This window comes from Vitis vinifera, chromosome 7 (assembly GCF_030704535.1).
Source record: "Vitis vinifera cultivar Pinot Noir 40024 chromosome 7, ASM3070453v1".
Lineage (NCBI taxonomy): Eukaryota > Viridiplantae > Streptophyta > Magnoliopsida > Vitales > Vitaceae > Vitis > Vitis vinifera.
Genome location: NC_081811.1, coordinates 15,625,553 through 15,640,293, shown reverse-complemented (window position 1 = coordinate 15,640,293; position 14,741 = coordinate 15,625,553). Strand labels below are relative to the sequence as shown.

At 32.1% G+C, this 14,741-nt stretch overlaps 1 protein-coding gene and 1 non-coding gene across 5 annotated transcripts; both read right to left on the bottom strand.

Moving 5' to 3' along the window:
* Positions 1-4,475: 4,475 nt before the first annotated feature.
* LOC100855061 (uncharacterized) lies at positions 4,476-7,678 on the bottom strand. Of its 4 annotated transcripts, none has more exons than XM_003632403.4 (4): positions 6,954-7,678; positions 5,574-5,675; positions 4,996-5,112; positions 4,476-4,831 (listed from the first exon to the last, which is right to left on the bottom strand). In XM_003632403.4, the coding sequence occupies exons 1-4, from the start codon at positions 7,252-7,254 to the stop codon at positions 4,662-4,664; spliced, it is 690 nt and encodes a 229-aa protein (XP_003632451.1). In that variant the 5' UTR covers positions 7,255-7,678; the 3' UTR covers positions 4,476-4,661. The 4 variants fall into 4 exon arrangements, with proteins under 4 accessions (XP_003632451.1, XP_010652621.1, XP_003632452.1 ...); XM_010654319.3 differs by having other exon boundaries at positions 4,476-4,806; XM_003632404.4 differs by having other exon boundaries at positions 5,574-5,657; positions 6,954-7,672.
* Positions 7,521-7,680, bottom strand: LOC132254144 (U12 minor spliceosomal RNA). Its single transcript, XR_009466313.1, has one exon. It is a non-coding gene; the product is annotated as a U12 minor spliceosomal RNA (small nuclear RNA).
* Positions 7,681-14,741: the final 7,061 nt, after the last annotated feature.

Genomic DNA, 14,741 nt, shown 5'->3' with positions numbered 1-14,741 from the left:
TTGAAGCCCAAGATGGGCTCAAGTCACTTAAGCTCATAGGAAGCTTATGAATACTCTCATTAGGTGTTAGGGCATTATAGAATTGTTTCCTTTCCACTTAGAGAGAGAAAGAAAGAGGGATGAATAGAGCTTTAACCTCCACCTTTTGTAAGATCTTTACCATCTAAGTGCCTAAATTCAAGGGGATTGTTGCATTTATAGGATTCGCTACGAATTTGGCACATTCTTCATCGATAACAATTGACTTGAGAACATATAAATCTATGGTAAAGTATTAAACTTTAATCCTAGGAAAAGTTTTGATATTTGTGCTTTCATTACTAGGTAACTAATCTTGGGTATAGGAAACAAAGAAAAATGGGTTTTCCCTACAGTTGTTTACCATATCTTGTTATGTCAAGGCGAAAACATCTGATGTTCCTTGAATAGTCATTGTAGGTTCATGCTCTTCTTCATGAATTAGGATGGACCTTATCATAACTACTCCATTAAAGTCGTGCCTTTTTAAAGGCAATAACTCTAAGGGTTCTAGAAATGAAAACTTCATAAGCTCTATTGTCCCCTCCTAAGGGTTAATTGTTATATGGTTTCTATGTCTTGAGTTTCTTGGTGGTCTCAATTGGGAATCTTTCTAACCACCTTGAGGACCATAATGCAACATACTCAAGCTACCACCTTGTCTCTACAGGTTTCTCACATCTCTCACAACATTGGGAGCTTAATGGTCTAGTAATAGGTAAAGGGAGTGACCTTTATGTTGTATATATCCAAGGTCGCCCTACAATGCGTTGTAGGGTAAAAGCATGCCTATGATAAAAAATTATGTCATCTTCTAGATGGATCTAACCTAAACCATCAAGGTGACTTCTCCAATCGGATCACATAGGACCCTGTGGGCTCACACTTAGTGCTAGCTTACCTTTTCTCATATTTATCTACTCATATGCTAGCTAATTAAGCAAGTCTACTAAGCTTCAACTAGCACCTAGTATACATCGCAATCCACTTTCCTTAAAAGTAATGATAAGGGGGGCTTGATGAGAGATTAAAGCAGTAGTTTCTTCTATGAGGACTTTTGCTTTCATCACCACATACTATTATAACATCTTAACATCTCACCTCAATGCCCTAAATCCAATGTATGGTCCTCAAAAAATGGTGGCTATAATCCATCTTAGGTTTCCTAAGGTTTGCTCAAGCCACAGAAAATCTGAGTCACTCTTTTTTTATGAATTCCCTACAACTTTCTTAGTTTTAAGAAGTTTTTTATCATCTTTTTTAGGCTAATCTATCCAGTGTTAGCTTTTTCTTTTCATAGTAGTATTGATTTCACTAACTCTTCCATCTTCCACACTTCCTATTTATAGGGCACGTTCAATGGGGTATACTTGCCTTTGATCATCTAAATGCTACTGTTTAGTGTACTAGTCACTCCTTTATTGTCCCTCTTGTTTGGAGGACCTTGATCAATTGATTGGTCCTTCTTGAGGATGCTTATCCTCATTTCCACGAGGATTGACAAGGCCAGCTATGATGATTGGCTTCAAGGTTGAGGCCCTTAAATCTTCTTCTAGTGTCATGTCATTTCAAGCTTTAGTGAATAACGCCTCCATTGTCTAGGTTGGCTTCTTAGTGAGGGATTAGTATAATTCAGCGATATAGTGTATGTTATGCCCACTCCAAGGGCATGACGGTCATTTCACACATCAAACTCGAAGGCTCAAAGTGGAAACGACACAAACATTCATCTTGTAATTGGAAATTACCAATTAACAATTACCAATTACCAATTACCAATTACCAAATTCCTGCTCAAAGTAGTGGAACAAAATTCTAACATCTCCAAATATCAATTTTAAAACTAACACATCAACCAAAGTGTTATTGTCCAAATAACTCTAAACTCAAATAATTCAAATGGGAATTAAAATCTAACATCTAAACAATATCCAAAATAAAGTTTGAACCAAAATCCTAACAAATAAAAATTCCCCAGCCTAGTCATCACTTCTCACCCGAACTAAGAGTACCTGAAAAATTATCAATGAAGGGGCATAAGCTTAAAGTCCAATAAGGAACATCAATACAATTTTATGGATCAAACATTTTCAATTATAATTACAAACAGAAAATATAACATATATTCATTTTCATAAAAACTTTTAAGTTAAACATGTTAATTACATTCAAAACTTTTCAACAAAACTGTCTCATATCTATTCCAAAACAAGTTCTTATCAAAACCAAATCAAATACATTTAAAATGTTTTTACTCTGATATCGAACAACAAATAGTGTCCAATTAGGTGGGACTTCACAAATAAGTAACTAGTTTCAAATCTATTCCGTTTAAGGTGAACAAAACCAAATGTCAACAATTATAATTCATTGACTAAGGCTATAAGGTCAATTATTATAACCCGTTAACTAGGGTCATATAATATCAACCGTTATAACCCATTGATTAGGGCTGAAAATGTCAACAATTATAACTTGTTGACTAGGACCATATAAATCATAGTCAAACACTTAATTTCATTAATTTAAAATTATCAAACAAAACATTATATCTCCATAATTTTTCATTTTTCATTTTTCATAAACAAAGAAAATGTTCAAATATATTTTTCATATAAAAGATATATTTGATCCATGCATAAAGATAAAAATAATATTTTTACACATTTCAAAATATAATATAAAAAGAAAATTATTTTTTTTTACAAAATCTGCATTAATTTCGCTTACCTTAAATAAACACTCAAAATATTGAAGTATTTAACCCTGAAAATTTTCCTCATCACCTAACATAATATTATACACAACATTTATAATTGATTATTTATCTAAAGATATAAATTTGACAATCCTAAAAATATTTTATTTAGTATTAGAGATCCTAATTAATTTCTCATGTTAATAATATTACTACCCAATATTATTTTCAACTTCCTAAACAATAATAATATAAATTAATGAATTTCCAAATTTTTATATTCCTTTCAAATCATTTTATAACCATCTACTTCTTTTATATACTTAAATTATATTAAAACATTTTCTAATTATTATTATTATTAATCCCAATATCCCTTTTACTTAACAAACTACCCATGTGCTTTTAACAACTTCTATAACCTCATCAACTCCACTCATTATTATTATTATTTTAATTTATTCCACTGCCACTTTTAGCCTTTTACAAGTATAGATTATTTTTTTATTTTTTTATTTTCACTCAACAATCTCACAATCGCTCATATTCGTTCTTCTTTTCTTTTTCTTCTTTTTTTTTTTCAAAATTGCTACCCCCCACATACTACCTAAAATTCGAAAATCCAAAAACCCTACAATTGTTCTTATTATTTATTTTTTTATTTTTTTTATTTTTCCAATCTAAAGCCTCCCACAAACTATTTATTTATTTATTTTCTAAATCTAAAATTTCTTTTCTTCCACTGATTTTTCATTCATTTTTTTTTTCTATTCAATTGAAATTTTCAAAAGTTTCCTATTTTCATCATAAATTAATCTACATTCATAAATTTCCAATCTTTTGATCTAAAAATTAATTTAACAAACCCTAATCTAGATTGAGATCTTCTAAAGAATATCTAAAATATTTAAAATTAATTAATGAATATAAAATATTAATTTAATGATTAAAATCTTACCTAAAAAATTGATTTTCAAACCTAATCTCCAATTCTTTAATCCTATACTCTCTGACATTTTTTATCTCCATGTAAAAGGTTTTCTGGGCAAAGAAGATAAGAAATATCTAATTTATGCAATTTTAAATACAAAAATATATTTTTACCCTTATTAAATTAATTAATTTTAAATTATGATTTTACCCTTAAATTGGGTTTAGGGTATTACAGTGTCATCCATTCTTGAAAGGCACTATGGTTGTAGCATCTCCCTGAGTTATTTTGAGGCAAACCTTTTGATAAGGTTTCTTAGTCTCGTTTGAGGTCTTTTGCATCTTGAAGAGGGCGTCGAGGCTTTTCTTTTACCTAATGGAGTGCATGTACGATGCAAATATTGCTGTCAGAGTTCCAAAGTCAGGGGAGCGGGAGCTGGAGAACCAAGACAGAGCTGAGCCCAGAGGCTGAAGGGAATTTTGTACAACAGCCCGTTGTTCCCTTGCTCTAAGATCATGGATCCCCCATCCCGTCAAACAGGTTGAATTTGGGTGGAGGTTAGTGCTATGTTCATACAGCTTAAAGGGTCCTAGATTCCGTTGCTCTTTCCACCAAGGTTATGCATATGCATCTATCATGCAATTAACTTTACTGAATTGTCGAGGATTGATTTGAGCCATTTGTATCATTACTCTTGGTTACATGTTTTCTTTTGCTTTCAACGACAGAATAAATCTCTTGCTGGTGTTTCTTTTGATTTCTAGGATGCATCTTTCAGTTCATACAATTTTTCTCAAGACAGTTGTAAATGCATGTGAGTCTTAGATATCGGAGAATCATGGACACTTACTTCTCAGGAATATTTTTATACCATAGCATTACAGGACAGCCTTCTATGAACTTTAGGTAGTAACCATTTGGTTCTCACTGATAAATATTTACAGAACTAGCATTTTGGTGGGAACACAATAAAACAAGAGAAACACCAGACAAGGCAGAGGCAGGAAAACTTGATCATCTAGTCCTTTTGCAAAAAGGGGGGATCACTGTCTCATCCTCTCGCATCCTTTTCATATTTTCACTGTGACTGCACCAGAATTGGGTGTTCAGAATGGAACTGGGCAAGGTATCTTTACTTCCTTGGAAACATGAACTTTGTCTGTAAGATAGATTTGTACCAGGACCTGCTTGGGTAAAGAAGAGATGCAAGAAATTCGAACACCAAGAATGAACAAATGATATTCAGAGTTAAAGTAGGTAGTAGTAGGGCCATCAATGGCCAAAAGGACTACTAATTCGTAATGTGAAACAAGTTGAGGTTCATAGTCTGGACCTCAAGTTAATGTACCTGATTCAGTTGCATGCACTCTCAACTTCTTGGGCTGGTTGACATCTCCCACTGATTCCTTTCTCTTTGAGCCAAAACCATTGCGTTTAATCATTAGATTATCCTCATCTTTGCACCCTGAAAAATCCATATCTTCATATTAGTGAATCTGTACAGGTACAGGCACATTTCTGAGTTGCAAAAGATGGTCAGAAAACACCAAATTAATTGCAGTGATTTTCTTTAAGCAAACATAACCCGAATTTATTGGGTGCATACATGTAGTGATACACATTCAATTTATCCAGTGCCGAACAATTTCAGCATTCCTACTTCACTTGATGGCTAAGACTAGAGATTGGACTAATTGGTGGATATGAAGCTAATAATCAGTGATTGAAAATATGGCAATATGCATTCAATTAGTCCTAGTGCTAAACAATTCCCAATTTCAACTTCACTTTATGATTATCTGATTATTTGTCATACTTTATAAATACTAGAGATATACTGACCAGTGGATATAAAGGCGATGACCAATCATAGGAAATACAAGTTACCCAATAAATATCAAGTCAAGTTACATTAGTAAAAGTTACCTGAGTTTGTTTCCCTCAACTTTATCTTTTTGAGGGAATCTTCAAGCTGTGGCTTGCTGCAAGCAAGAACATTCTCATGATCATCTGCAGGGTCATGTAATCCTGTAGAATCATGAGCTAGTATAAATGGAGGAAACAGAGAATACAATTTCACCGAAAAAGAGATATAACAGAAGTGGATAACATATGTATCAACAATTGAGATTAAGTTTCACAAACTAACAATGGCTATTGAATCAAATCCTCAATCACAAGGATTCCCAACGCCAAACTCAACAGTTTTCTTGCTTTTTGGATCGCATTCCTTAAATGAAAACTAGCAATGGACTTTTCCCAAGAAATTTATCTACATGCATATTTTCCCCTATTAGATTCATCTATGATTTGTTTAAGCTTTTGCTGCAGTTTTACCACTATTTTCACTGACATTGACATCTTGACCTTCTCAAAAAAAATTTCCGATTTCCCTAACTTCAAAGTAGTTTTAGGAACTCCCCAAAATCCCAAATTGGTCAATGATTTTCAATATAATACGGACAATAAGAACACCGGAAACCTATTGGGTATGCTGGAAGCATCCTAAACCCACGGTAACAAGTGAGCATGTGGGATTCAATAATTTGATCTGGGTTACTTCAAACATGTCTGCTATATTGTGTGCAACTCAAGGCATATGAACACTAGTAGATATAAAGGAAAATTACCCTTCCTCATTCCTTTCCCCATCCAGAAAGTTGCAAGTGAGAGATAGTATCAATACCAACAGTAAGAATGCAAAATATAAAGCTGACTTTGAGGGGAAAATATACTTCAAGCGTTCTAAAGGTAGGGATGGATTTATTGATGTTGAATGAACTACTAATCAGTAATGACAAATTGGCAGACAAGTAATACCATGTTTCCAAGTGAACCAAGCAAAAATTTACATGAGATACCAACTTGAATATGGAATTGGGAAAAAAAAAACAAATTAGGGAAGAAAATGGTGAACATGGATGCAAAACAATGTATTAATAGGGATTGGAATTGGAAATAATTTTGACTGATTATTTCAGCAGCTTCCAATTCTGTGGAATTTGAGATTCAATTAATTCAAATTCAATTCCAAATTGCAATTCCATTTTCTTTCCACGCTATTTGAATAAAGCCTAATTTCTAAAATTCAGAATTTGGGTAAAGCAACAGAACCCCTAAAACCAATTTCTCATTGCTGAGAAAACGAAGGAAACGAAAAGAAAATATCAAACCCAGCTCCAAACTAAAAGGAAAAAAAAAGAAGGAAAAAGTACAGTTTTAAATGAGTTCCGTTTCTTTTTCCTCCATTTTCTGGGCATCCAAACACAGAATAAAATAAAAAGAAGAGAGCATAGAGCCACGTACTCTTAGTACCGGGTCTACAGAGCTTCCCGTCGACGACGAGGGGGTTGGCATCGACAGCGCCGGTGGGGAGCGAGCGAGAAGAGAAGAAAGAAAGGAGAGAGTTCCAGGTGAGGGATGAGGAGATGAAGTCACGGCCTCTGCTGATGAAGTGGCCGTTGAGCTTGACAGACCAGGGATCAAGCCCAAAGGTCCGGGCAATAGAACCAAGGTCCAGCCTCTGATCCTCACGAACCACGTAGGACACCACCTTGGAGAGCGATGGGCAGAAGAGCTTGACGGTCATCCTCTTCTCGCTTGCCATCTATCTACACTCTCTGCAATACTCTTTTGTCCTCTCTCAAATTCTATCGGCTTCATCTCACTTTTTAGAGGGTGTTTAGTTTTCGCTTCCAACGGCTTCTGGAACTCTCTCCATAGTTTTTAATTTTATATTTGTAAATAATTTATTAATTTTTATTCGAGTGCTAATGGGTTTGGGTTTCTCTCCATAGGGGTTTCTCTCCATAGTTTTTAATTTTATACTTGTAAGTAACGCATCCTGAAATTTTTTTTTACTGTGACAGGGTCGGGTTTGGGAGGCCCGCACAAGCGAGTTCTGCAAAAGTAAGCAGCGTCAACGCTCGGCCAGCCCTTAACCCCTCCATAAATTCTTGCGCATCATAGAGATAGGCGCGGCAAGCAGCTCTCACCGCTTGCTTTGTTTTCCTTACTCATTAGTTTAAGGCAGTTTGAATGGTGCGATAGAACCTATATTTATAGCCTTCAAGTTCTGCATGACTTTTACGGCTTTTTCGATGTGGGATAGTAGGAAAGAGTTTGACCATACCTGAAATTCAGCAGCAGGAGTCCAACTCCATGTGATATTTTATTTGGGACTTGTGGACTGTGGCAAGAAAAAAAAATTATCCACTATCTCACAACTTAAAAGACCTCTAGTTTTCGTAATTATTCACTATGATGCCTATGATTTAAACTCTAAACACATGAATACAATAATCATATAGTAAAATAGATATAGTTTATATAAGATATGATCAAATGAAACTTATAATAAAATGGTTTAATTTTCAAGGCATACAATGGCAACACATATTGTTAATAACTAAATTGGAGCACGAGACTTTGATGCCATGTAGAATTTTGCACGAAGGTAATCTTTTCTTATTTTATATATTTCGATCTAGATGTATAGAGATACATGCATATTGGTAGAGAATAATTACAATAAGATGGTATTTGGTTTAATGACTTAATTTGATTTAATAACTTAATTTAAGTTACTAATTAGATTAAATATATTTAGTAAAATAACTTAATATTACAACTTAAAGTAAAAGAAAAACTTTAAATATTAAGTTAAAATAGTCAGGTTATTTTTAATTTCAAATTCTTTTTTATTTTATTTACCCATAATAATGAGATTATATTTTAGAATTATGATGCAACATTCATGACTCATTCTTAATAATTATTTTATATATTTATAATACTTTAAATATGAATGTTTATAAATAAATCTATTGTTTAAAATTAATGAGAATAAATATTAGTTAAAATTTAATGAGGGTGAATGTGTCAATTTAATAATTTAGAATAAATTTTAAGTTAACTTTACCAAATAATTTTGACACTTAAAATAAAAAATAAGTAATAAATTTTATGTTTACAATTTAAGAATAATTTTACTTAAAATTAACTTAAATCATTAAGTAAAAAGTATTAAATTTTATCAAATACCCATTAAAACAAATATGGAGTTGCCAAAATCATGGGTTTAAACCAAAACCTTATTTTGTTATCATCAAAATCAAGATTAACTATATATATATTTTTAAGTATATTTAGATAAGAAGATTTCCAAAGTGGCAATCACAAATACAAAACAAAGTTGAAGGAAAATCAAGAAGAAAAAAGAAGAAGAAGAAGAAGACCTCAAAGAGAAATGCTTTCAAGTCTAAGTTTCATATAATCTCTCTTATTATCTATATATATATATATATATAGTTAATCTTATTTTGATGATAACAAAATAAAGTTTTGGATCCAATGTTTTATTTTAAGTATATTTAGGTAAGAAGATTTCTAAAATGGCAATCACAAATACAAAACCAAGTTGAAGAGAAATAAAAAAGAAGAAGAAGAAAACTTCATTGAGAAGTGCTTTCAAGTCTAAGTTTCATAGAACCTCTTTGTAAGGTTGTCGGTGCACCATGTTCTTTATGCATTACATTTTACTTATATACCAAAATCATCCAAGAGTTAAATTGCTTTAAAATCTTTGAAAAATTATATGATTTTATGTTTTCAATTAAAACCTTGTATAAAATGTTTCATAAGCTTGTTTAAAAGGTTTTTAAGAAGTTTAATATAAGTTACTAAAGGTTCCAAGCCTTAAATTAGAGTCTTTTACGCACTTTACAATGTAATCGATCGAGGCAAAGAGGAACCAGTTGAGTCAATTGGCTTGAGTAATCAAATGATGTTTTTATACTCTCTTTTTCTCTTTCTCTTCCAATAGCTTAGTGTTCTTGGTCAACAATCACTTGCTAGAGCATTAAATACTAACATCTAATGAACCGATCAAACCAATACTTGACATATTAACCCCCAAACGTGCCTAATGGCTAGTTTGGGCTTCTCTTCCCTATTTAAAGGTTTTAACCTTCATTGTTTTCAAGAGTTTAGCATTCCTAAACCTTTCTTAAATATATTTGAACCTTGGGAAAGTGTTTTTGAGTGCACATTGTTCTAAAACTTGTATATCATTAGCGCACCATTCAATCCCTAGTTTATCTTGTATCATTTGAGCCTAAATTTTGTACTGGGATTTTGTGAGAATATTTCATATCTTTATTTATAAATATTTGAGAGGAAAAATCTAAGTGTGAAGTATCACTTAGGGATTCTCAAGTGGAGGGTATCACTTGAAGGGTTGTTCATGAGTAAAACATCTCTTGAGGATTGTAAATGGTGTTTGGAGCCAAAAGTCCAAGAGGGTTGATTGGAACCATAATCCAATTGTATTGTTTGAAGACTTGGTTTGAAAGTCGTGAATTAGTGGAACCTCAAGCTTGGAATTAAAGTTAAAGGAAAGTGGGCGTAGGTCGGGTTGTGTTGTACCACTATAAAATCTTATGTTTGCAATCTCTTTTCCCTCCTCATTTATTTTATATACAATTATCTTTATATTGTTCTTATTTTATATTTGCTTATAATTATCTATTACATTCAAATAATTTAAATTTGCAAAAAAAAACCATCACCTATTCACTCCCCTTCTAGGGTGATTACCTTAGGTTAAATTAGCCAATTTTCTAACACACACACATATATATAGAGTAGATATGATGTTGAATGTAAGAAAGATTGGAGGCTAATTGTTTGGAAGTGGACTTGAGTATTTTCAAGTTTAAGGCCAAAATAGTTCTTTGTAAGAAAAAAAAAAATGGAAGTAGTACTTGATGACTCTATATAGTTAATTAATCAATCAAAACCTAATTTGGATTAGATTAAGTGACTCAAACCCATATGAGCTCAAATCCCTCAAGCTTAGTAAGGGAACCCTATAAATACCCTTTTAGGAGTTAGGGTTTATAGTTAGTCATCTTCCACCTCCAAAGAAAAAGGTTCAAACTTCCTCCATTCTAAAGCTCACCCTTTAGAGTGTTAAGATTGTGATTAGAGTCATTGGCTAGAAGACTTTGGGCGTACGAGAAATCCATAAACTGCAGACTTCTTCTTCACATGCTTAGATTTGATCTTGGAATCCAAATCATAGGTATGAATTTCAAATCTCTAGATTTTTATTCTAAAATGGTTTTGAAGTCATTTTCAACTACATTAGATCTGGAAAACCCTAGGGATATATACATGCACCGTATGAGATCCAGGACCTGGGAACAGAGTAATCTGAAGTTCTCAACATCCAGGACCTGAGAATCTTAGGTTAGGATTCCACATGCTAGATCTATTCTAAGGTGTGCTCACATTTTTTTTGTAGTGTTGGTTATTCATGCCATGCCCTAAAGGGATGAATGAATGTCATTAATTTGTTGTATATTGAATCTACTAATAATTATTGGTTTAAATGTGTTGATTTATAGTTTGGGTTGTAAGCTCCGTGTTTAGGAGCATATGATTTTTCCTTGGTTGTAAAAATCTAATTATTTATTTTCTAGATTGATTGTAAACTCCCATTTTGAGGAGTATAGGGCTTTTATCTTGCAAAAGTTTGGTTTTTAACCAATCTTGTAACCCAAAGAAAGCATGGAAGCATTTTGACTAATCATGGTGGATCCATGGATAATCCCCAATTGGAAAAAAAAAAAAAAAAACAAGTTTTTGGAGCTTAAGGTGGTCAGAAAAGGTGCAAAAGCAGCCTTGGGTGTGCAAGTTAGGAATATAGTGCTCGACAACTCAGGCTCTCGATTAGTCTTAACGCTTGAGCAATTGTATTGGTACTCAAGTGGCTTGTGTGATCGAGCGATCCTTCCAGTACTTAAAGTTACATCTAGCACTTTCTTTAGAATTTTGGGTGCTCAAGCCCAAATGATGGCTATTTGGAAATAAGGTTATGATTATGGGGTTGTTTTCTTGTTTTCTAATCCTATATTTTACAGGTTTGATTTGGTAATATTGGTAATTTTGAATTTATCCAAATTTATTACCAATTATGCAACAAAATCCCTAAAAACCACGGGAAATTATTTGTTAAATTATTTATTTGTTATATGCTTTTTATATATTACATAAGTAGCCTTAAATATTTTGGTATTTTTTATTGGAAATAAATTTACATGAATTTTTCAAATTTTGATAACTTATTTAAATTGGAATGTGCATGGTTAGGAAATTTTATTTTAACAAAAGATGAAGTTGAAAAATGATTAAGATCTTCCTTTTCTTTTTAAAATTAATTCTTAGAGATTTTATTTTTATAAAATCTTCTCAAATCTTTGAGATCTCTAAAAATAATTTTTTTCCATTTAAGGAAGTGTTTTTATTTTTCCAAATCTTTATAAAATAATATTTTTCATTTTTGCATAAGACTCCTATTATAAAGAATAAGTTAATTTTGAAAATTTATGATAGATAATCTATAATTAAGAAGGTTACCAAAATAAGTGTTAAAACCTAAAGAAAAATGTTTTGGTATTCATATTAAATTTTTATGAGAAGATTTTTCCATGATTATTTATTTAAACTTATTATTACTAATAATAATGTTTTTTTTTTTTTTTTGAACTATCCTTTTGGTTAAGGTGTAGACCCTCCATTTTAACTCCTTAGCATATTCCCTATTAGGTGTTTTTTCACTACTTCACAATAGTTCTTTGGTGGCCCATTACTACTCATATATAACTTACTTTATTGAGCCACCTAAGAGACTTTGGTTGATGAATTTATTTGACCCCTCATTGGGATCCTTGGCTACACCAAGTTAGATCTAGAATTTTTTTTTTTAATTTTTTTTATAAAATGGCTCATTTAGGTACACCTTTAGGACAACATACTTAGGCATATTCAGGTACACTTTTTAGGCTACCTAGACACATCTTAGATCACCTAGGTTCAGTTATACACTTCTGTAGGTCACCTAGGCACTTGCTAGTTTAAACATTCTCTAGGTCACTTAGGCACTTTGCTAATCACCCTAGGTCACTTATACACATTTCTGATCACCCTAGGTCACATGTTAGCTGAGACACTTTCTAGGTCACTTAGGCACCTTGTTGATCACCTTAGGTCACTTAGACACATTTCTGATCACCCTAGGTCACTTAGACATTTTTTTTTAATCATCCTAGGTCACTTAGGCACATCTGATCCATTTAGACATACCTTAGTCCATCTAGGCATACCTAGCCTATCTAAGAACATCTAGCCTATTTAAGCATATCTAACCCATTTAGGCACACCTTAGTTCATTTCAGGCACATCTGGCCTATTTAGGCACACTTGGTCCATTTAAGCTCACCTTGACCCACCTAGTTCACCTTTAAGATAATAATTGTACAACACCTACATGATTTTTAAATATAGACACGATCGCAAGGAAAAAAGATATAAGATTAATTTTTAAGGAGAATTTTATTTTATCCTTTTAAAAAAAAGAAGATAAAATGTTCCTTTTAAGAAGATATGAGAAAAATCCTTAAGGAGAATTCTATTTTATTAAAAAAAAAAAAAGATAGAATTTCTTTTAAGAAAACAAGAGATTAATTTTTAAGGAGAATTTTATTTTATAAAAAAAGAAAGATGAGATTTTTTTTAAGAAAATATGAAATTAATTTTTAAGAAGAATTTTATTTTATTTTTTAAAAAAGGAAAGATGAAATGTTTTTTAAAAAAAAATGAGAAAATTTTTTAAGGATAATTTTTTTTAAAAAAAAAAAAAAGAAGAAAGAAAGATGAGATTTTTTTTAAGAAAACATGAGAAACTTTTAAAGAGAATTTTATTTTTTTTAAATGTGATATTTTTTAAAATAAGATATGAGAAAATTTGTAAAATAAATTTTTTTTTCAAAAAAAAAAAAATGGAAGATGAGTTGTTTTTTTAGGGGATACATTTTTTGGAGAGTCACATTTAGGTTGTATGAAGAGGATCATTGAGAGCACACTTGGAAGAAAAAAGTGATCACACCATTTTGGAGAATTCGAGCTACATCAAGGAAATGCTACTACGGTCAGACCATAGAACTGAAAAGAAGATCATCGAAAACTTGAGAAGTTAAGCCTCCATTGGGCTTGGAAAGCACACCAAGGAAAACACATTATGTTTAAGATATGTTATTCAGTTATGCTCTCCACCCTTCACGCTTTAGTCCTATTAGCATGCATGTCTTGTGTGAACATCTATATGTTTGATGCTATTATTGGTTGCCTTGGTTGCTATTTAATTCTTTGATCTAAATGATAATGGATGTTGAGTGTTATGATATTTGAACTAATTTTGATATCTTTTGATAACACTTAAGTTATAGTCCAAGTACGCACTCTATCCCTCCTTTAGACTTATGACTAAAATGATTGTTTGACATACTTAATGTGTTTTTAGAATCACCTTCGACCTTCTTTGGTATCCTTAGTGAATTATTTAATTGTCATACTTTCCTCAACCTAGCTAGTAGAAACCTTTTCAAGGCTTACCGGGGTGCTACTCTTTTAAGGTACCTTCCTGGTAGGTAACTTGATCTCCTAACCCAGACTCGGGTTTTTCAGAGACACTTTTCCAAAAGTTTAAGGAGTCAATTTTTTTTTTAAGGTTTTGGTTTTTTTTTTTTTTTTTTGCCCTTTACAAAAAATAAAAGTAAGTAGTGACTCCAGTTTTTTTTATAAAAATACATTTTTTTCACTTAAAAAGCGAGTCTCGTTGTCAAGTGGGGACACAAGTGAAAAATGCAAGTCCACATAAGGCATAGGTGGTTCTCCAGGCTCTCCCCATTTTGAGAGAAGGAGAATTGCACCTATAATGGTCCTCTAACCCCCCCACCCTCCCACCCTCCCACCCCCTCCCAAGAGAAATTAGTTTGGATATAAACAGTTCAAGAATGGGGAACAAGAGTGCAATTCTTTTAGCATAGAAGCCCAGTTTAACACATAAATGATGGATTTGGAAAATCTCATGATTGAGAATTTATGATAAGAAGTATTACTAAAATATTTTTGGAAGTTTTAGTGATATATGGAGACAAAATATTTTGAAAATAGATTCCAAAATGGATTGTTTAATTCCTTTTAAGGAAATATACATTTTTTGAAGTTTTTCATAGATAAAATTTATCCATT